General features: G+C 45.9%; 1 protein-coding gene across 1 annotated transcript in view; it reads right to left on the bottom strand.

The window, feature by feature from the left end:
• The window catches only part of elp2 (elongator acetyltransferase complex subunit 2), a 176,915-nt gene that overhangs the window by 137,340 nt on the left and 16,145 nt on the right, over nt 1–23,430 (bottom strand). The window contains exons 3-5 of the mRNA XM_038797582.1: nt 20,015–20,085; nt 15,858–16,014; nt 4,904–4,981 (exon numbers count right to left, since the gene is read on the bottom strand). Coding sequence (XP_038653510.1) covers nt 4,904–4,981; nt 15,858–16,014; nt 20,015–20,085 — 306 coding nt within the window. The remainder of the gene's footprint in view (nt 1–4,903; nt 4,982–15,857; nt 16,015–20,014; nt 20,086–23,430) is intronic.

Here is a 23,430-nt window from a genome sequence, read left to right as displayed (position 1 = left end):
ACGCTGGGGAGAGGAGTCTTGAAGCCGCGTAATTTAAGTTTCACCTTCAGGCCAACGCGTTTTCCCACTTCCTGGGTTGGTGGCTGCTCTTGGATGAGATGGTCACGGACCTGCTGGCAAGAGGCACCCTGCCACCTACATCGGCATCAGTCTCAGCTCGCTGATACACAAAAAGGGCAAAGACCCACAAAATGCGATGAGGGCCCTACAGACCCATTTTGCTGCAAAACATAGATGCGAAAATACTGGCCAAAATCCTAGCCAAGCGAATGGAGAACTGCGTACCTGAGGTGGTGGCAGAAGACCAGACGGGTTTTGTTAAGGGTAGACAGCTGACATCAAACAATTAGCATCTGCTGAACATGATAATGACCCCGCTCAGAGAGAGAACACCAGAGGTGATCATCTCCCTGGACGCAGAAAAGGCCTTGACAGAGTCGAATGGAAGTACTTCATAGAGGGAATGGTATGGTTTGGGCTTGGAACAGGGTTCACCACTTGGGTGAAACTCCTACACAGCGCTCCCATGGAGAGCGTAGAGAAGAGCATTACTAGCTCTAAGTACTTCCAGCTGCACAGAGGCACAAGGCAGGGATGCCCGTAGTTGCCGCTGCTGTTCGCCTTAGCGATCGAACCACTAGTGATCGTGCCCAGGGCGGCAAAGAATTAGAAGTGGATCCGGAGAGGGGACAGAGAGCACAGAGTCTCACTCTATGTGATGACCTGCTCCTCTGCATCTCGGACCTGCAAAGCAGCATGGAGGGAATCATGGCGCTCTTGAAAGAATTTGAAACACTCTTGGGCTGCAAACTCAACCTGAACAAGAGTGAGATCTTCCTGGTGAACCTGCAACGTGGAGAGGCAGGGCTGGAGGGAATGCCATTTAAACAGGCCGAATCAAATTTCGCTACCTTGGGATCCAAATCGCCCATGGCTGGACACGGATCCACAAGTGGAACCTGACCAGCCTGGTGGAGGAAGTGGGACGGCACAGTAGCACAGTGGTTAGCACTGGTGCTTCACAGCGCCAGGGACCCAGGTTTGAATCCTGGCTTAGGTCATTGTCGGTGCGAAGTCTGCAAGTTGAAATGAAAATGAAAATGAAATTGTTTATTCTCACGAGTAGGCTTCAAATGAAGTTACTGTGAAAAGCCCCTAGTCGCCACATTCCGGCGCCTGTTCGTGGAGGCTGTTACGGGAATCGAACCGTGCTGCTGGCCTGCTTTAAAAGCCAGCGATTTAGCCCTGTGCTAAACAGCCCCTAATAACGAAATGAAAATTGCTTATTGTCACGAGTAGGCTTAAATGAAGTTACTGTGAAAAGCCCCTAGTTGCCACATTCCGGCGCCTGTTCAGGGAGGCTGGTACGGGAATTGAACCGTGCTGCTGGCCTGCCTTGGTCTGCTTTAAAAGCCAGCGATTTAGCCCAGTGTGCTAAACTAGCCCTAGTTCTCTCCGTGTCTGCATGGGTTTCCTGCCGGTGCTCCAGTTTCCTCTCTCAAAGTCCCGAAAGACATGCTTGTTAGGTGAATTGAACATTCTGATTTCTCCCTTACTTGTACCGGGACAGGTGTTGGAATGTGGCTACTAGGAGGTTTTCACAGTAACTGCATTGCAGTGTTAATGTAAGCCTACTTGTGACACTAATAAAGATTATTATAACAAGAGGTGGTACACACTCAAGAGGTGGCAGGGAGTGTGCAGACGGTCAAGCTCGTGTCCAGGTTCCTCTTCCTGTTCAGATCCATACCGATCTACATCCCCAAGGCCTTCTTCAACTCAGTGGAAAAATTGATCATGGTATTTATTTGTGGGGAGGACCCTAGGATCCCCCAAAAAGTCCTGCAGAGAACAAGAAGCATGGGGGTGCCGAGCCCTCCCAAACCTGCAATAATATAACTGGGCAGCAACTGTGGAAAGGGTAAAGGGATTGATAAAGGAGCCGGAGGCTGAATGGATAAGAATGGAGGAGGGCTCCTGCACAGGGACCTCCCTCTGGGCCCTCGCCAAGGCAGTGATCCCATCCCCTCTGACCAGGCACTCAACGAGCCCAGTGGTGATAGCCACACTCCGGTCGTGGAACCAACTACGACAGCAATTCAGTTGAACCGAGATGTCCATTAAGGCCCCCATCTGCAACAACCACAGGTTCATGCCAGCCAAAATGGACGCCACCTTCAAAAGATGGAGTCAGATCGGGGGGATCGTTGAGAGTTAGGGGCTTCTACACACACAACAGACTGACAACACTAGAGGAAATAACAGAAAAGTTCCAAATGTCGGGGGAAACAAATTAAAATATATGCAGGTCACAGACGTCTTACTTCGGAAAACAAAGACATACCTGCAGCCACCGCAACAATCGCTATTAGAGGACCTACTGGACGCGGACATCCTAGGGAGGGGAAACTGCGGGAAAGTGTATGGGGACTACTGGGATGGGCCCACTCACCACTGGATGAGACAATAGAAAAATGAGAGAAGACCTAGCGTTTGAAATAGGGTGGGGAATCTGCAGTGAACCACTGCACAGGGTCAACGCCAACTCCATTTGGGCAAGGCTAAGCCTAATTCAACTGAAAGTGGTATACAGAGCTCACTCAACCAGAGCCCAAATGAGTAGTTTTTTTCCGGAGGTGGAGGACAAATGTGAATGGTGCCAAGGAGGGCCGGTGAACCACGCCCACATGTTCTGGTCATGTCCCAGACTTGTCGGGTTCTGGACAGCCTTCTTCGAGGCGATGTCCAAGGGTCTGGGGATGAGGATGGAGCCAGGCCCGAGAGTGGCAGTCTTCGGGGTATCAGAATAACCAGAACTCTTTATGGGGAGGAGTACCAATGCCCTCGCCTTTCTAATCGGCCACTAGAGAATCCTTCTCGGCTGGCGATCAGCAGCCACCAGCCAAAGCTGCAGACTGGCTGTCCGACCTATCGGAATTTCTCCAGATGAAGAAAATCAAATTCACCATCCGGAGGTCGGAAGAAGGCTTCCACAAACCATGGGGGCCATTCACCAATCGTTCCAAGACCTGTTTGTAGCCAACAGCCAGTAAGCCAGAGGGAAGGGCAGCCACAGAAGAACCACGGATCCAAACAAAAAGAAAGGGAAGGGGAGAGAAGGGAAAAACAAAGAGGCACAGAATCCAACAATACCAAACACATAACAATATATGTAGCACCACGCCACCCCAGCAGGTACAGGTTGGACGACCCAATGAACGAAGAAGGCACGCCAGACAACAAGAAGGGGAGGGGGATCGGGAGGAAAGGGGGGAGATGGAAGCAGGAGAGCTAGCTAAAACTAGGCACCTTCTGAAAAAAGAAACTGTAACTGATGTATATAATGAATGATAACCGATGTACATAGTTTCTGTGTATGTTCACATTCATCTTTTCTCTGTATAAAATTAAAAACCTTAATAAAAACATTTAATAAATATAATGTGGGCTCTTCATTAGATGATATGATTATTTACAGACAAAGTTAACTGGTGGTGCTGAGTGGGCATATCTGCCCAGGAGCTCTGCTACTATTCTGAGTACAAAGTCTGGGGGTTGCACATCACATCTTGACTAGAGGTGGTTAATGAGCAATGGCAGTTTAAGATATGTGCCCATTAAAAGGTACATGTACGTTGTATCATTGTATCACAACACTCCCCACGAGTAATTAAAACCAAAGAATGGCAGAAATGTGAAAATGTAAACTGTAGTTATGACAAGTGTCCCAACTGCTCAAACCTCTGCCTACTTTCCTCTTCCTTTGTAACGAGTTTTCAGTAATATTTTAGCTCAACATTTAAGTGGTTAAATTTCTATGCAAACATGTACTATAAAAATCCCCACGTAATGTTGCTATTTGCCTGTTATCAAGCCTCTCATCCTTTGATTTGTTTCCTTAGTGCAGGAATTTGTCCTTTTGTCCAGCCCACAATTGTTCAAGCTTTTTTAAATTTCTCTCCACGTTTTTCCTTCTCCCAATATGTACAAGTCTCCAGCTCCCTGAGCAATCAGCTGCACCATTACCATATTGGCTCCAGCATATCTAGCCTCATTCTCACTCCCTCTGTACCACTCCCATTGTGACAATTTATTGTTGAGTCTGTATCTGCTGCTCAACATTTCTTACTCAGTTCTGCTCAATCCTGTCATCTCCCATCAATAAACTGGCACTTAGTTTCTCAAACTGCAAGGGCCACTTGTATTTTAGGCACTTCTATATTTTTGAAACCATTTTATCAGTGACTACAGTGACTACAGTTTGCAGGTGAAGCTTCGGGGCAATGCAGGATCCTAGAAGACACACAGGGAAGATGATGGGCAGCATATATCGTCTACACACACAGACCCAATTCTATTTGGTCATGACAGATCTACAGATAACTGAGCAAAAAAATGTTTCATGAGCCACAACTGGGGGGCAGTGGTAATAATCACAACAGCAGCGCCTGAGTTTTAAAAAAAACATCCACCTTACCCTGTTTTCCCTTCCCAACTTTTGACTTTAGACTTTTGTGAGAAAATTCTCTTTACCCACACCTTTTTAAAACACCCAAATAATCTCTATTTTTCACAATCTATTTAAAAATCCCGTTCTATTTTTTCCACAACTCATCAAATTACTTAACACTCCTATATTTTTCAAATTAAGGCCCAGTTTATTGTAGTCTTTTGTCCCTTCCTCCTTTTAAAAATCCTCGTGTCCCCTCCTCCTTTTAAAAATCCTCTTGTGTCTCATTAACATTTTCGTAATTGCACTTAGTATAATGTAACTATTGTTTTTTTTTACATAAAACCAACACTCCTTCATAATGTATCCTCTAAATCAACATAAGGAATGCCATGGGGGTTCTACTAGCAATCTATAGAAGAACAACTAAAATTCCAATTTGTCAGCACTTACCATCACTACCTGGCAATCTGGCTAACGCAACATCCATCATAAAACCATTTCCGAATGGCAAGGTTTGTACACATTCACCTAGCCATAAACAGATTTTGAAGTTTAGTTTGGCATTTTGAGAATTGAAACACTTGATAGAAAAAGGGAACACAAAACAAATGCTGTACAAACATGTAAAGGCAGTCGACCATGTGCAAACTGAATGAATGGTGCAAGTTAATCATTTATAGATTATTGTAAAAGGTAACCATTTATAGATTATGATACATTAATAATTTTCCAAACTGCCCAAGCTTATAAACAAACAAATGGGAACAATAAGAAGTTTTCACTCTGGTGCAATTATCATCCAGCTATTTAACCTATTTTTAAAAATTAATTAAACTGTATCACAAGAAACTCAATATTCTGGCATATCTAGCTCAGAGTTAACAAGAAGCATTCCTCACTTCTGATTATTCTATTGTTTTTTATTTTGGGCGGGATTCTCCAGTCTCACCCGAAAGCCAGAACACCATTCACTTTCAGCAGCACAGGAAAATCCCAGCCACGATCGAGGGCGGAAGATTTTGGTCAGAATAAAATGGAAGTGCTGCAACACAGTGAACAACATGGTTTCCTAGCGTACTCTGTTCTAAAAATAACCCACGTATATTAATCATTGTACCTCAGGAAAGTGCATTATTTTTACACTATTTTTGGTTCCTTCAACTGTTTCAATCTTGAAAATTGGTTATAACCTGCATTCAAAATTTGGATTTCTGTAAAATTTGTAAGTCAGATTTCAGACAAAATGCTATTAGTTATGGGACTAAATCGTACTTGTAAAATTACAAGTTAGCATTCATCTCAGTTACGCTACTGAGTTGTTTAGTAGAGGTCACAGACGATATTTGGGGGAAAAGTGATTGATTTTTCAAACTTACCAAACAAATTCACTGCAAGTTGCTACAACGAACAATCTTATTAGACAATCTGGAAAGACAATAGCTTAGGAGAGGGTCTCCAAATTGCCCTCTTGATTAGCAGCCATGTCAAGGTTTAAAAAATGAACAGAAAATTCAATTCAATGGAGCTAGCAAAAGCTTTAAAAGCAACATTAACTGGGCACACTTGAGTAGTCGGAGCTGGAGACCAACTGGGAATTTTGTATTCATGAAGTGCTCTTGGCTGTACAGATCACCAGCTACCATTAATTGATAATCAATTAAAATGTGATTTGAAAAAACTGAAGGTCAAAACAAATCAGGAAACCTGTGAGGAATTGAACTCTGAAGAATAACAGTCCAAAACAGCCCAAACGACCATCATTTCAAAGAAAAAAAGGAAAATAATGCAGATGTTGAAATATGAACTAAAACAAGCATCGCTGGAAATATTCATAGTTCAGGCAATATTTGTGGAGCAAGAAGCAGATGTTTCAAGGCAATGACTTTTCATCATTACTGAACCTGATCCATAACAACAGCACTGACACATTACTGCAGCCAAATTTTCATTTACTTGTACTTCTTCGAATTTAGCCTTTAGCATTCACTGCCTCTGATGAAATTTCCTCTACACTGGGAACGCAGTGACTGATTGCTTTGGTGAACACTGCAGTCTGCAAGCAATACCCTGGTTACAAGATTGTTTATGCTATTTTAAGCACTCCTTTAATCTGATGCATTTGTCCCCTTTATATTTTCCACGAAGCAAAATAAAAGTGACAGGGTTCAGTAATTTATACTTGCTAACTTGCTGTCTATGAGAATATTTCAATGCATTTGCTGCTTATCCTTCTTAACAATATAACTGCTGCTGGATGCCTGGCGGTCCCCTTGACTTGTCAGATTCAAACTGACGTCGGTAAAAGGAAAGAGATGCTCGGTGTTTGAAGGTAGCTTTCTTCCAGGTCAGTAACGACTGCTGTGGTTTTGCTACTGATCGTAAAATCCAGCTCATTGTTTTACAGGGCTGGTTTAGCTCAGCGGGCTAGACACCTGGTTTGTAATGCAGAACAAAGCCAGCAGCACGGGTTCAATTCCCACACCAGCTTACCCGAACAGGCGTCGGAATGTGGCAACTAGGGGCTTTTCACAGTAACTTCATACTTGTGACAATATTATTATTCTTTCTTAATTTCAAGCTGGTGCTGAGTAACAATTCTGTCAAGATGGGGAAGATATCGACAAAAGCAAACAGACATAAAGTCAATGGTCGCATGTAGAGAGTAGGGGCGGGATTCTCCCCTTCCCGGCGTGACGGAGGGGTCCCGGCGTAGGGGAGTGGCGCCAACCACTCCGGGGTCGGGCCTCCCCAAAGGGGGGGAATTCTCCCCCCCCTTTGGGGGCTAGCCCCGCGCCGGAGCGGTTGGCACCAGAAGACTGGCGCAAAAAACTGGTGCTCCCGGCAGCGTGGCTGGCTGAAAGGCTTTCGCCGGTCAGTGCATGCACGATGTGGGTTTCTCTTCCGCTTCCGCCATGGCGGAGGCCATGGCGGCCGCGGAAGAGAAAGAGTGCACCCAGGGAACTGGCCCGGAGTCTGAGCGGGGGGCACCGATCGCGGGCCTGGCCACCGTGGGGGCACCCCCCGGGGTCTGATCGCCCCCGCCCCCCCGGGGTCTGATCGCCCCCGCCCCCCCCCCCAAGGACCCCGGGGGCCCGCTCGCGCCGCCGACCCCGCCGCCACCAGAGGTGGTTCAAACCTCGGCGACGGGAGAGGCTTCCCAGCAGCGGGACTTCGGCCCATCCGGGCCGGAGAATCGCCGCAGGGCCTTGCCGATCGGAGTGGTGTGATTCCCGCCGCCGCCACTTCCCGGGTGGCGGAGAATCTCTGCCACGGCGGGGGCCGGATTTTCAGCGGCCCTAGGCGATTCTCCGACCCTGCTGGGGGTCGGAGAATTTCGCCCCAGATCTGAAAAAGGAAGACATGATTAACCGAGAAGCAGAGAAACAATTAAACCAACACTCAGTGAAAGGTGGGAAATCTTTAACAAGAGCGTCAAAATACTCGCAGTGACCAAGTCCGAATGGAGAAACAGGAAATGATAAACCAAAAATGCAGTTATTAGTAAAAGGAGAAAAAAGAACAAAAGTCAAAAATAATGTTCAGAGATTAAAGTCCTAGTAGGAGATGTTTAACCAAGTGTATTTCTGAAGAAGGATGCTGCACTGAGTGGAATCTGGAATTATGTTAGTTAATGATTTCCCATTGCGTGTTTCTGCCCCCTGACCCCCACCCCATGCCAGCTCCCACATTCCGTACAGTGGCTCCAGAGCTCGAGCCTGATGCCTCTGCCCCCCTTCTCCGGAGTTGTTCATTGGAAAGCCTAGAATTGCTATGTGGCCCCTCCCGCAAAATTAAAAAATCTGCAGACCCACAATCTGGGAAGGGTCAGTTAAATTAGCCTGGGTCAAAGGACACCCAAAGATGTTAGAACAAACGTGGTTGGCCAACAGGAATACCGATGGCAGTCCTGCAACTTTTTAAGGCAGACCTGTTAAAACTTCGGCCATGAAGGCTGCCATCTGCTGATGCACTTGTCATCTTGCCTCAGTGACAGATTTTACAGTTCTTCAGTGGCACTTATGGGGCACTTCAGTTGGACACAATTTGCTGTGAAGTACAGTCTGATTTGGCAACCCCCAGGAAATCCTCTCACGAGTGAATTCAGAACCCCTACAACAAACAGCAGCAGTTGGTGATGGCAGAGAGAGAAATAAAATCAAGACGGCTGTTCAGAAATAATCTGTCATCCACTGATGGCCATAGATTTTAATTTAAAAGGATGCCAATTGACCACTAAAAATCATTGTAGTCATTGCAAACCATGGCTAGCAAAGTTCAACAGATGATGGACAGCACGGTAGAGTTACCACCCATTTCATCACCATGTTGATTTTAATCAAAACACTGCAAATATCCCCATCCTCAATGATGGGCAGTCAAGCGCATGAGTGCAAAATATAAGGCTGAGACATTTACTGCAAGCTTCAGCCAGAAGCACCGAGTGGATGATTCATCTCGCCCTCCACCAGCGGTCCCCAGAATCACAATGTCAGTTTTCAGCCAATTCGATTTAGTCCCCATGATATCAAGAAACTACTGAAGGTACTGAATACTGCAAAGGCTGTGGGCCCTGACAAAACTTTGCCAATAGTACTAAAGACTTGTGCTCCAGAACTTGCCACTCCCTTAGCCAAGCTGTTCCAGTTGTGATGAATGTAGGAATTTCAGATATTTTGTATTATATGTAGTTGGTGCAGTCATGGTTAAAAGCCGGGGTTAATATGTGTCTGTTATAGTAAAGCTTCTTAAAATTCTGGTTTGAAAGACAGCCAAACTTTGTGGCTACAAAAGGGATAATTAAAGCATCGCCTTAACTACCCATTTGCATCCATTTAGTGGAGCTGGCACCCTATGCTCCAGCCCTGCTTGATTCTCCAGTCCCCGCAGCCGGGAATCATGTGGACGCGGATCAATTGTGGGCTCTACCACAAGTGGGTAACTCATGGTTCAGTGGCCTAAATGATGCAACACTAATGTTTACAAACTTTGACCACATCGAAGCGAGGCAAGTGCACTGCAATCACATGCTTAAGTCATTGGAGTCAGTGCAATCACATGCTTGAGTCATTGGGATGCACTCAGTGCTTGGAATGCACTTACCTCTCTTTGTTGTGGACAATGTTAGTAAACATTGGGGTTTGACCATTTAGGCCACTGAACCACGAAGTGAGATGAATGAGTCAAAGCTGCATATGATTTGTAGAAGCTGTCAATCACAGAATACTACTCGAAAGCTATGAATGGCTTGCAGCTAATGGATCAGTGCGAACCTGACGCAAGTCACAACTGTTCTCCTTTCAGGAATGGACCCGTGGACTTCAAAGTAGGTGTTACAGCTATAATTCTTCTCACTGCTCCTGTCTGGATTACTCTCTAGCTTCCAGACAGGGGTCTCTTTTCTGCAGGGAGGGGGCACAATATTCCAGGTGTCCCTGGGGTGGGGGGGGTTCACCTTCCAGAGGTCGCTAGGAGTTGGGGGGGTCTCCTATTCCAAGGGTCTCCTATTCCGGGGGGGGCAACAAGACAATCCAGCGGTGGAGGGCTGCTGTGCCTTGTGGCGGAAGAGAGGGGGGGGGGGGGGGGGGGGGGGGGGAAATCCCTCGTATTCCATGCAATGCATAAATGTGCATGGCAAGGATTACTGAATTGCTTGCCGGTTTGCGGTCTCAGGGGGATCGAAAACTGGTTACAATTCATCTCCGGCAAGAGAACATAGTCTCCCAAACTGGGAACCCAGCCCCATATATCCCTATTTGTGTGTGGAAACACTCCTGGAGCAAAGTATCCTTTCCTCAGTCTTACAAGTTAAATAAAATATTGGGGCTTCTGTCCGGTATCCTAGCAACTGTTGACGTCTGGTCCAGGATCGTAATACAGTCCGGCGTCCAGCTACAACACTGGCATCTACCCAGTAATGTGCTGTACATATGTCCTGTACATAGGAAACAGGAAAAATCCAACCTGGTCAATTACCACCCCATCAATCTACTGTTGATCATCAGCAAAGTGATGGAAGAGGTCAGCAGCAGTGCTATCAAGCGGCACTAGCTTAGCAATAACCTGCTCACGGACGACCAGTTTGGGTTCCACCAGGGTCACTCAGCTCCTGACCCAAGTACAGCCTTGGTTCAAACATGGACAAAAGTGCTGAATGCCAGAGGAAATGTGAGAGTGACTGCCCTTGACATCAAGGCAGCATTTGACCGAGTATAGCATCAAACAACCCTAACAAAACTGGAGTCAATGGGAATTAGGGAAAAACTCTCCAATGGTTGGAGTCATACCTGGCACAAAAGAAGATGGATGTGGTGGTTGGAGGTAAACTATCTTAGCTCCAGGACATCACTGCAGGAGTTCCACAGGGTAGTGTCCTCGGCCCAACCTCGGCTTCATCAATGACCTTCTTTCCATCATAATATCAGGAAGTGGAGCTGATCATTGGTGATTGCACAATGTTCAAAACCATTCCCGACTCTTCAGACAATGAAGGAGTCCATATCCAAATGCAGCAAGACCTGGACAATATCCAGGCTTGGGCTGACAATGCAAATAATTCACGTCACACAAGTGCCAGGCGATAACTATCTCCACAAAAGAGGATCAAATCATTGTCCCTCGACATTCAAAGGCATTGCCATCACTGAATTCGCCACTATCAACATGATGTGGGTTACCATTGTTAGACTAGCTATATTAATACTGTGGCTACCAGTGCAGGTCAAAGGCTAGGAGTCCTGCGATGAGTAACTCACCTCCTGTCTTCCCAAAGCCTGTCCATCATCTAAAAGGCACAAGCCAGAAATGTAATTGAATACTCTCCATTTGCTTAGATCAGTGCAGCTCCAATAACACTCAAGAAGCTTGACACAATTCAGGACAAGCAGCCCACTTGATTGCTACCCCTTCCACAAACATTCACTCCGTCCACCACTGACAAACAGTGGCAGCCATGCGTACCATCTACAAGATGCACTGCAGGAACTCACCAAGGTTTCCCAGCGAGCACCTTTCAAATCCACAACCATTACCATCTAGAAGGACAACAGCAGCAGACACTTGGGAACACCAGATCTTGACGGTTCCCCTCCAAGCCACTCCTGATCCTAACTTGGAAATATATCGCCGTTTGTTCACAGCGCTGAGCCAAAATCCTGGAATTCCCTCCGTACAGCACTGTGGGTGTACGTACACCTCAGGGGCTTCAGCAGTTCAAGAAGGCAGCTCACCACAACCTTTTGAAGGGAAACTAGGAATGGACAAAAAAATGCTCGTGTAGCCAGCAACTCCCACATCCCGTAAATGAATAATAAACCACTGTGGGGAACATGGCAACTCCAATCAACACAGTCCATCTGCCCCACCATCTCCCCATTGCAGAGGCCTCAAGTCAAGTTGCTGCATTCCTTGTTGATGTTCAAACTATTGAAAAAGTGGTCTTAGGTTCCAACATATAATAGATGGTTCTCCTTTGCACCTTGGACAGGCTCAATAATCAGATGGCCAAGTCACTGACTCAATCTTTGCAATTTCAGCAATCTCTGTTCTGTGATTGCTGGCACACAGAGCAGTGGGTGGACACTGCCCAATTACAGGGGAATGCATGGAACAGGAACAAGTATGGCAATGCTGTTTCTGAAGGTACATCAGGACCTTCCTGCCACCATTCAATAAAGGTAAATGTGACAGCGAACAGGCAGAGTCAGACGGAGGTCAAGGAGCACATCAAGAGCATTTCACAGTCGCTGAACAGCTATTCAGCTTAAATATGCCCGCCTCTAGGTGGCAAGATTAAATCAGCATGAAATCCAGTTTCACAGCATATCAGGAAAACATTGTGATGAACAATTCTATACGCAGATCATTTAAGGCAGGGGTGGGCAAACTTTTCCGTGCAAGGGCCACATTCAGAAATTCACAATTTTAAAGGGCCGCATAGTATATTAAGTAAAATAATTAATATTTTAAATAGCCAAAATAAAAGGTCTTTAAAGAAAAAAAAGCACATTTATTTGAAAAACAAAGTAACTCAGTAAGTAACAGAACAATGTCAATGAGAATGATGCATCTGACTGCAGTCATTTACCAGTTTGTTGAAATCAGGTGTCAAGTTGCTTGTGCTGATCCTTAACACTGACAGAAGCACAGCCTAGCCGAGTCAACGATAAAAACGCGCGTAGTGGGGTGGATGAGTGGGGCTGCCTTATTGGTCGGTTTAGTTGGGTGTGCGACCAATAGGAGTCCAGGTTACAAACAATAATAAGGCTTATTGAATAAGCGCATTTACTTCAGCGGCTTTTCCCCGGCGGCTTTTCAAAAATGCCGGTTATGATTCCGGGCACCTCATTGGCGGGCCGCATAAAAACCTTTGTCGGGCTGCATGCAGCCCGCGGGCCGTATTTTGCCCACCCCGATTTAAGGCAACAAAATGTATTTAGACTAAAGCTATGCTGCATGCAGAGAATGCTCTTGTTATGGTATTGAATAGAATATCATCGGATGACAATTAGCAGTTCTGTAGGCAATGACATTTTGTAGGTACAGGCATATTTGTGAGGGCATGTGAAGTTATCAGGAAGACTGCGGACTGTCTTAAAGCAAAGGCATAACACCTCATCCTTGGAATGTGGACTTCATATGGACAAGTGAACATAAACAGATTGCAACGGAAGGAGTGAAAGCCCTGGCATTTCACAAACAAACAGGTTGATTGATTCAGATCATTCAGACACGAGTGCAATATTGATACCAATGGACTTTGTTCATTCAAAACAAAATAGCGCCCCTGTGTGCCATTATTAATTATTCACAGCAAATTAATGAAGTTGCCCACTATACTGTCAGTCACTTAACTGAAATATTTGTGTACTGCAGAAGGACTGATGTACTCTGCAGCAGTCTGGAATGAGCCTTCGTCAAAAAGTTTAAGGAAATTATCTTGACGTCCATTGGTAGTTCTCCGTTTTTGAGGAGTTTATCTGCAATCCAAGATTGTGGCATGCAGCTGACTTTGTCTCCTTACTTCCCGGGGGGCATGTTTCATGGTACTACCATCCTTCTTCTTCTTGGGCTGTTTGGCACACATTGTAGCTTCACCAGCTTGACACCTCATTTTTCGGTATGCCTGATGTTGCTCCTGGCATGCTCCCTTGCACTCTTCATTGAACCAGGGTGATCGCCTGGATTGGTGGTAATGGTAAAGTCAGGGCTATGCCGGGCCATGAGGTTGCAGATTGTGTTTGAATACAATTCTGCTGCTGATTATGACCCACAGCGCCTCATAGATTCCCAGTCTTCAGTTGCTAGATCTGTTCAAAGTCTACTCCATTTCGCACAGTGATAGTGCCACACAACCACGATGGAGGGTATCCTCAATGTGAAGATGTATCTTCATCTCCACAAGAACTGTGCGATGGTCACTTCTACCGATACTGTCATGGACAGATGCGTCTGCAGCAGGCAGATTGGTGAGGATGAGGTCAAGTATGTTTTTCCCTCTTGTTGGTTCCCCCACCACCTGCTGCAGTCCAGTCTAGCAGCTATGACCTTTAGGACCCGGCCAGCTCGGTTTGTGCTGGTACTACCGAGCCACTCTTGGTGATGGACATTGAAGTCCCCCACCCAGAGCATATTCTGCACCCTTGCCACCCTCAGTGCATCCTCTAAGTGCTGTTCAACATGGAGGAGTACTAATTCATCCGCTGATGGTGGCTGGTACGTGGTGATCAGCAAGAGGCTTCCTTGCCCATGTTTAACCCGAAACCATGAGACTTCATGGGGTCCAGAATCAATGTTGACAACTCCCAGGGCAATTCCCATCTGACTGTATCCCACTGTGCCACTGCCACCTCTGCTGGGTCTGTCCTGCCATTGACAGGACATACACAGGAATGGTGATAATGGTGCCTGGGACATAGGTCAGGCTGCTGTGAGCAGCTCTCTCAACTTTGGAACAAGCCCCCAGATGTTAATAAGGAGTACTTTGCAGGGTTGACAGGGCTGGGTTTACACTGTTGTTTCCAGGTGCCTGGCACGATGCCGGGTGGTCCGTCCAGGTTTCATTCCTTTTTTGTGTTTCTGTGGCGGTTAAATACAACTGAGTGTCTTGCTCGGCCATTTTAGTGGACATTTTCAGAATCAACCACATTGCTGTGGGTCTGGAGTCACATGTAGGCCAAGTAAGGATGGCAGGTTTCTATTCCCAAAGGACATTAGGGAACGAGATAGGTTTTTACAACAATCGACAATGGTTTCATGGTCATTATGACTTTTAATTCCAAACCCACGACCATCTAGGTCAAGAGCAGCCGATACCTGGGAACATCACCACCTGGAGAGTCCCCTCCAAGTCACTCACCACCCTGACTTGAAAATATATCCCCATTCCTTCATTGTCGCGGGTTATAATCTGGATCTTCCTCCCTAACAGCACTGTGGGTGTACCTATACCCCAGGCACTGCAGCAGTTCAAGAAGGCAATTCACCACCACATTCTGAAGGGTAACTAGGGATGGGCAATAAATGCTGCTTTAGCCAGCGACACCCATATCCCATAATTGAAAAAAACATAGTCAAACTCCTCTGAAACTCATCATACACATCAAACACACAAGACTCATTAGCTGCCTGTTCCATCACAAAACTTGATCAAGGTAGTCAAACACAGTGTGCCTTTACCAAATTTGTGTTAACTTCTTTGTCTCCAGCTTCCTTGAAATAATGCAAATCCAAAGAGATTCCATAAGGAGACTACATGCCCAAATTTGTAGGTGAAATCAAAAATGGATAGCCTAAAACCCACTGCCATAAGGTCTCCAGTCACTGAGCTGACCAAACATCACCAAGTAAAGAATTAGGGTCAAAATAAAACAAGCATTAAACTTCCAGACTGTCTGTTTAAATAGTGTTGCATTCAAAAGCACAATGTGAAACCACAATTTATATGAATAAAACAAAGAAATAGTACTGCCAGTATAAAAGCTAGAATAGCATTGAAATTCAATGACAAAATGATGTTACAATGAAAAACCTGCATATTCTTGACCATCCAGTCACCCAAAGCACACGCCGATTGCTAATCTCCACGTTTATTCTTGCTCCATTACATCCCAGGTGGACTCACTCATATAGCTTAATTTGGCTGAAAATCAAGAGTTCATGTGTTTGCCATCTTTTCTGATGCATGGAGTTGAGAGAAAATTACTAATTTTAAAATGTATACAACGTGGCAGCTATTTCCACCTGGGGCAAGAATGAGGACAATAGTTACAGGGTATCTGACTGTGATTGTTATATAGCAATAACAAAGACATTTAGTGGAATGAAAATTTTCCATTGTGTTCTCATTTTAATTCACCCATCATATTTTCATTTTCCATAAACATATACAGTAAAATTAATACCTTACCTACAAAACCTTGTTTAGTCCAAATTTTGACAGAGGAGTCTGCTGCTGCTGAAGCGATCAGCAATTTTGGATGTTCATTCAAGTCAACAGGTTCATAAACAGCAGTTACAGCACACACAGCTCCTGTGTGCCCTTCTAGTGGGGTGGAGGCTGCGAACTGAATAGCACAAGGAAAGTAACTGATCATTCATAAAAACTGCATGTGACCAACCATTGCTGTCTATTTTGCAGCATAATGATAATAAAATGGCCAAGGAAGCAAGGGGCAAGACAATAGTGGGACCTTTTGACAAGAATTTTAAATTTGATCTGCTTGGGTACAGGTAGCCAATGCAGGTTAGCTGAGATAGAGGTGATGGGCAAAACGGACAGTGCAGGATAAAAGACAGATATTCTGGATTATTTGCAATTGATGAAGGTACACATCAGGTTACTGGAGAGGAAAGCATTGGAAAGTCTAGACGTAACTGCATGGAGCCAAGGATCTTAGGAATATTGGATTCTGAATATTGGGGCAATTTAAGGGTTGAAACCCTGAGGTTAAAGTGTGTTTGACTGCAGTGGTCATGTTTTTTTAAAAAGTCTTGTTTTGCGGGGCCTGGGAGATTTTAGGAGCCAGCAGGTGACATTAACAAATGAATGATTTTTCAATCTGGACTAATGGACTATGGTTTGACGGGGAATGATCCTGGGGTGTCGATGTGCTTTTAGCCTGGAAAGTTCATTTGTTTTTCAGCTTGGGGAGATGATGTCATTGCTAGGTGGAGCTAAGAGATGGAGAGAGATTTGTTCTGAGAAAGCTTTGGAGTTGAAATCTGATCTGGCAACCCTTGTCTTGACCACAAGTAAAGGCAGTTATAAAATGAGTAACAATATTTTAAAGCAGAGCAGTCTTATCTGAGAACGAGGAAGAAGCTGAAGCACGCAAGGTGAACCAGCTTTTTGAAGACCTTCAGCCAGAGTCTGCAGGGGTTCTAATAGGAGTCCAAAACTGTTCAGTAAAGCAAGTATTACTCTATGCCATGCTGATTTCAAAATGGATTGAGAGCTGTAGGTTTATTTTCTTGTTGTTTAGTGAGTACCAGTGTTCAAAGAGTAAATGTAAGTTGTTCTTTTCGTGTGTAAAGTTAAAGAGTTTAATATTGCGTTCATAATACAAATTTGTTTTAAAAATACCAAATTCCTATTTCTTCATGGAATCACTGTTGGAGCGAAGCATTCTTCCTGCACATTTTATACAATAAACTAAAATATTAAGGTTTTGGGCCAGTATCCTTGCCACGGTTGGGGTCTAGTCTGAGATCGTAATAGGAACCAAGATGTGGCTAAAGCTTTCATTAAAGCTCAACGTGCCTCAACGACTATTGTCCGGTCGGCTTGACATTGCGGTAATGAAGTGCTTCGAGAGGTTGAGCCTGAGGCACATCAACTCCATACTGCCAGAATACCTAGATCCACAGCAATCCGCATACCGCCACAAGCAGTCCACAGCAGACGCCATCTCCGTGGCTCTACACTCAACCCTGATGCATCTCGATAACAAGGACTCCTACATCAGACTACAGCTCCGCCTTCAACACCATAATCCCAGCTAAATTCATATCAAAGTTCCAAAACCTAGGACTTGGCTGCTCACTCTGCAACTGGATCCTTGGCTTTCTGATCCACAGACCACAATCAGTAAGGATAAACAATAACACCTTCTCTACGATAGTCCTCAATACCGGGGCCCCGGAAGGCTGCGTACTTAGTCCTCTACTGTACTCCCTGTACACACATGACTGTGTGGCAAAATTTGGCTCCAACTCCCTCTACAAGTTTGCTGACGACACGACCGTAGTGGGTCGGGTCTCAAACAACGATGAGTCAGAATATAGGAGGGAGATAGAGAACCTAGTGGAGTGGAGTAAAGACAACAATCTCTCCCTCAATGTCAGAAAAACTAAAGAGCTGGTCATTGACTTCAGGAAGCAAAGTACTGTACACACCCCTGTCCGCATCAACGGGGTCGAGGTGGAGATGGTTGACAGCTTCAAATTTCTAGGTGTGCACATCACCAAAAATCTGTCCTGGTCCACCCACACTGACACTACGACCAAGAAAGCACAACAGCGCCTATACTTTTGCAGGCAACTAAGGAAATTCTTCATGCCCACATTGACTCTTACCACGTTTACAGATGCACCATAGAAAGCATACTATCTGGCTGCATCACAGCCTGGTATGACAACTGTTTGGCCCAAGTCCGTAAGATGCTAGAGAGTCGTGAACACCGCCCAGTCTATCAAAGGAACCCGCCTCCCATCATTGACTGTCTACACCTCACTCTGCCTTGGGAAAGTGGGCAGCATAATCAAAGACCCCTCTCACCCAGCTTATACACTCTTCCAACTACTTCCATCGGGCAGGAGATACAAAAGTCTGAGAACACGCACTAACAGATTCAAAAACAGCTTCTTCCCCACTGTTATCAGGGGCGGAATTCTCCGACCCCCCCCCCCCCACACCACCGCAGGGTCGGTGAATCGCCCAGGTGTGGCGTAAATCCCGCCCCTACCGTGGCCGGAATTCTCCGCCACCCAGGAATCGGCGGGATCGGGAATCACGCCCCGCTGGTCGGCGTGTCTCCCGCGCCGATTGGCGGGCCCCCCGCAGCGATTCTCCGGGCCGCGATGGGCCGAAGTCCCGCCGCTGACAGGCCAATCCCGCCGACGTGGTTTAAACCACCTCTGTGCCGGCGGGATTGGCGGTGCGAGCGGGCCCCCTGGGTCCTGGGGGGGGCGTGGGGCGATCGGACTCCGGGGGGTGCCCCCACGGTGGCCGGGCCCGCGATCGGGCCCACCGATCGGCGGGCGGGCCTGTGCCATGGGGGCACTCTTTTTCTTCCGCCGCCGCCATGGCGGAGGCAGAAGAGACCCCCCCTACCGCGCATGCGCCGGTGGTGACGTCAGCGGCCGCTGACGCTCCGGTGCATGTGCGGACTCACGCCGACCGGCGAAGGCCTTTCGGCCAGCCCCGACGCCGGCCGGCGTAGCGCCAAAGGCCGTTGGCGCCAGTTGGCGTTACGGGAGGCACTCCGGCACGGGCCTAGCCCCTAAAGGAGCAGAGAATTCCGCACCTTTAGGGGAGGCCCGACGCCGGAGTGGTTGGCGCCACTCCGCTACGCCAGGACCCCCTGCTCTGCCGGGTAGGGGAGAATTTCGCCCCAGATTCCTAAACGACCCTCTTATGGACTGATCTGATCTCGTCACACATCTCCTCTACTGAGTAGTACTACACTCCTGTATGCTTCACCCAATGCCTGTGTCTATGTATTTACATTGTGTATTTTATGTTTGCCCTATGTATTTTCTGTTCATGCACGGAATTATCTGTCTGAACTGTACGCAGAACAATACTATTCACGGTATCTCAGAACATGTGACAATAAACAAATCCAATCCAATCCAGCTGGGGTTAGAGTAGGCTCAGGGACAGGAAAGGTTATCAAAGTGGATGCAAAAGGAGATGGGTTGAATCGAACACTGAGAATGTGAATCACCAAATTTAGCTGGAATGGTGAGGAGAAATGAGGATGGATTTGATGGAAAGTGTGTATAGTGTGCTTAAAAAATATACCCTCAACATTTCCAATGTTCAACGGTCGGAATTTCTGACCCATTCACAACAATGTCAGACATGCGTTCAGAGAGCAACGGTAATGAGGTTGTAATAAGTGTTGAAGATTTCAAAGCCTATGGATGGTGTCACAAAGGTGTAGCACATCGATGGGGGAAAAAAGGAGGACATTTTGGAGAATTCTGAAGGTGATGATACAGGAGCTGGAGAAAATGTTGTTTCACAGATGGGCTGGTTGCATAGGGACAGGTTGGACTGGACAGCAAAAGGAAAGTGGTCCAATACCATAATCACTAAACTACTGCATCATATCATAATTAGTGCTTAAAAAAATGCTCCCAAATTATTTTTTATTGAAGAACTTTAACCATGCTGTTCCTAAATCTTGCTAGATTTCTGTCATCAATTTTATCCGTCCTGTTTTCGTTACCAATAACTGCGATAAAATTAAAACACATTTTCCTAGAAAAAAGATAGTTCTAAATCTGCTATTGGGGACTGAACATAAATATTAGCTGTTTTCGAATCTAATGACTCACCTTAAAATTCTGCAACTCCCAAACAATCAGACAGTTATCAGATCCTCCCGACACAAGTTCTGTCTCGGGACCTAAAACAAAAAACAGTTGATTTAACTCATCAATACAATGTTCACTTTTAAAAGGTGTAAAATTAACAGAACCAGACATTCTCCCATTTCTGCAAAACAGTCATATCAAGGGGTTCGGCAACAGTTTTTAGTATTGCTTTTATGGCCAAGCTACTTTTATTAAACACATAATGCATGTAAGCTTATTGAAAACTTTTTAGTTCAGCAAGGAGTAAGATACTTCTGAAATCAAAGAATTTATCTTAATGTGGAACTTGAAGCTTGCATACTTGCAGTGTGCCTGTCTTTACTCCGATTTCCAAATGAAATGCTGATAGGGCAATAGGGATTAAGGTGAGAGATGGTGGGTAGGGAACATTAACACTAGCATAAACCAGTTGGGCCAAATGGGCTGTTTCTCTGTTGCAAACATGCACTTCTACAAGGTACATAGAAAACTGCAAAATAATTTCTGGAATTTTGACCTCAAGTTTTTAAGAATTAATTAATGTGATGCGGCGTTGTTGGCGAGGCCAGCATTTATTACCCATCCCTCACAGCCCTTGGGAAGATGGTGGTGAGCTGCCTTCTTGAACCACTACAGTACATGTGGCGTATGAACATCCAGAGTGCTATTAGGGAGTTCCAGGATTTTAACCCAGAAACAGTGAAAGAACAGCAATATATTTCCAAGTCATGATGTGGAGTAACTTGGAGGTGAATATTCAGCTGGTGGTGTTGCCATGTTTCTGCTGCCATTGTCCTTCTAGATCAGGGGTGGGCAAACTACGGCTCGCGGGCCGCATGCGGCCCGCCAAAGGTATTTCTGCGGCCCGCCAAGTCATTAAAAAAAAATAATAATTTTTTTTTTTTTTAATTTTTTTTTTTTTTTAAATTTTTTTTTTAAGGTTAATGGGGGCGGGCTGTTGGGTTACTTACTGGTATAGGGTGGATACATTGACTTGAGTAGGGTGATCATTGCTCGGCACAACGTCGAGGGCCGAAGGGCCTGTTCTGTGCTGTACTGTTCTATGTTCTATATGAGGCGCCCAGAATCATAACCGGGTGAAGTAATTATTTTACTTAATATACTATGCGGCCCTTTGTGAATTGTGAATTTCTGAATGTGGCCCTTGCACGGAAAAGTTTGCCCACCCCTGTTCTAGATGGTAGCAGTGTGACTTTGAAAAGTACTGACTAAAGAGCCTCGTTGAGTCCCTGCACTGCTTCATGTAGATCATACACACTGCTGCTACTGTCCCTCAGTGGTGTTGGGAGTGAATATTTGTGGAAGGGTTGCCAATCAAGAGGGCTGCTTTGTCGCAGATGGTGTTGAGTTTCTTGAGTGTTATTAGAGCTGCACTCATCCAGGCAAGTGGAGAATATTCCATCATACTCCTGCCTTGTGCCTTATATATGTTGTACAGGCTTTGGGGAATCAGGAAGTGAATGACTCTGCAGACTTCCTCTTCTGACCTCCTCTTGTAGCCACAGTATTTATATGGCTGGGGCTGGTTGAGTTCGGTTGGCTGGACGGCTTGTTTGTGATACAGAGCAAGGCTAACGGCACCGATTCAATTCCCGTACTGGCTAAGAGTATTCATGAAGGCCTCACTTTCATAACCTTGCCACTCGCCTGTGCGGATCCTCAGGTTAAATCACTACCAGTCAACTGCCCCCTCAAGGAGAAATTAGCCTACGGTCATCTGGGACTATGGCGACTTTACTTTTACTTCATAGCTGGTCCAGTTGAATTTTTGGGTCAACCTTCAAGATGACTCAGTAATGCTCATTCCATTGAATGACAAGAGTCGATACTCAGATACTCTCTTGTTGGGAGATGGTTATTGCCTGGCACTTGTTATATTAAAGAACACATGGAGGTAAATCCAAAGCTGAGGTGACAGTGACTGTCCTTGGCATAGAGGTAGCATTTGACCAAGTGTGGCATCAAGCAGACTCGCAAAATTGAGAGTCAATGTGAATCAGGGAAGAACCCTCAGATGGTTGGAGTGGCACCTGGTGCAAAGGAAGATGATTGTGGGGACTGGAGGTCAATCATCTCAGTTCCAGGACATTGCTGCAGGAGATCCTTAGGGTAGTGTCCGAGGCCCAACCATCTTGAGCTGCTTCATCGATGACATTGCTTCCATTATAAGGTCAGAAGTGGTGACATTTGCTGATAAGTGAGTTCTCTCAGTGAGCCAGAAGACACAGCCAGCGTGAGGCACAACGAAGAATTAGTTTGGGAATTTGAAGCTAGGTGGGAATTGAATCGATTAGACTGTTCCTTTTTAAATTTCAGGAATTTAAATTAATCTAGAATTGTGCAGTGAAGGTAAACTAGAGACTGCCCCCACCCACTCATCCACTGGTTGGCAGTCAAGTGTCAGTCACCTTAAGCTACTTTGATCTAAAAGCAGGTGCCGGGCGGGGCGGGGGGTCAACTCAGGCCAATTTAAAAAGAGCAACTTTAACTTACTCCCAGTGAATTCTCCCAGTGGGTCAGTGAAGACACAGCGGATTCGAAGCTGGGCGGGGAGCAGGTGCATTTTACTCCTGGTAAGTGACTGGTAAGTAGTTTTTCTTTTCAGTTGTCTATTTATTTATTTTTTCTTTCGTTTTTTCGAATTGTAGTTGTATAAGTTAACCTAAGGTTTAAGACATGTCAAGAGATCCCAGACCCGTGTAATGCTCCTTGTGTGGGAGCTCAGGGACATGTCCACTGACCCTGGCTCCTGACCCTGGAGAGGGGGGGGGGTGAGGCGGGTGAACAGCCAGCTGTCGTGGTGCACATAGGCACCAACGATATACATAAAAACGGGATGAGGTTCTACCAGCTGAATTCAGGGAGTTAGGAGTTAAACTAAAAAGTAGGACCTCAAAGGTTGTAATCTCAGGATTGCTACCAGTGCCACGAGTAGTCAGAGTAGGAATGTCAGGATAGATAGGATGAATGCGTGGCTTGAGAGATGGTGCAAGAGGAAGGGATTCAAATTCCTGGGGCATTGGAACTGGTTCTGGAGAGGTGGGACCAGTACAAACCGGACAGTCTGCACCTGGGCAGGACTGGAACCGATGTCCTCGGAAGGTGTTTGCTAGTGCTGTTGGAGAGGATCTAACTAATGTGGCAGGGGGATGGGAACTGATGCAGGAAGTCGGAGGGAAGTAAAACGGGACCAGAACCAAAAAGCAATAAGGGGGAAGGTGTAAGGCAGAGAAGCCATAGTCAAAAATCAAAAAGGGCCACAATACAGGGTACAGGGACTGAGGAGAGTGTGAAAAGGGAGGTCGCCAATGCAGAATTGAGGGTGTTGTACCTAAATGCGCGCAGTATACGGAACAAGGTAAATGAACTTGCTGCGC

The sequence above is a fragment of the Scyliorhinus canicula genome, chromosome 5, assembly GCF_902713615.1.
Source record: "Scyliorhinus canicula chromosome 5, sScyCan1.1, whole genome shotgun sequence".
Lineage (NCBI taxonomy): Eukaryota > Metazoa > Chordata > Chondrichthyes > Carcharhiniformes > Scyliorhinidae > Scyliorhinus > Scyliorhinus canicula.
This window is presented reverse-complemented; position numbering and strand designations above follow the sequence as displayed.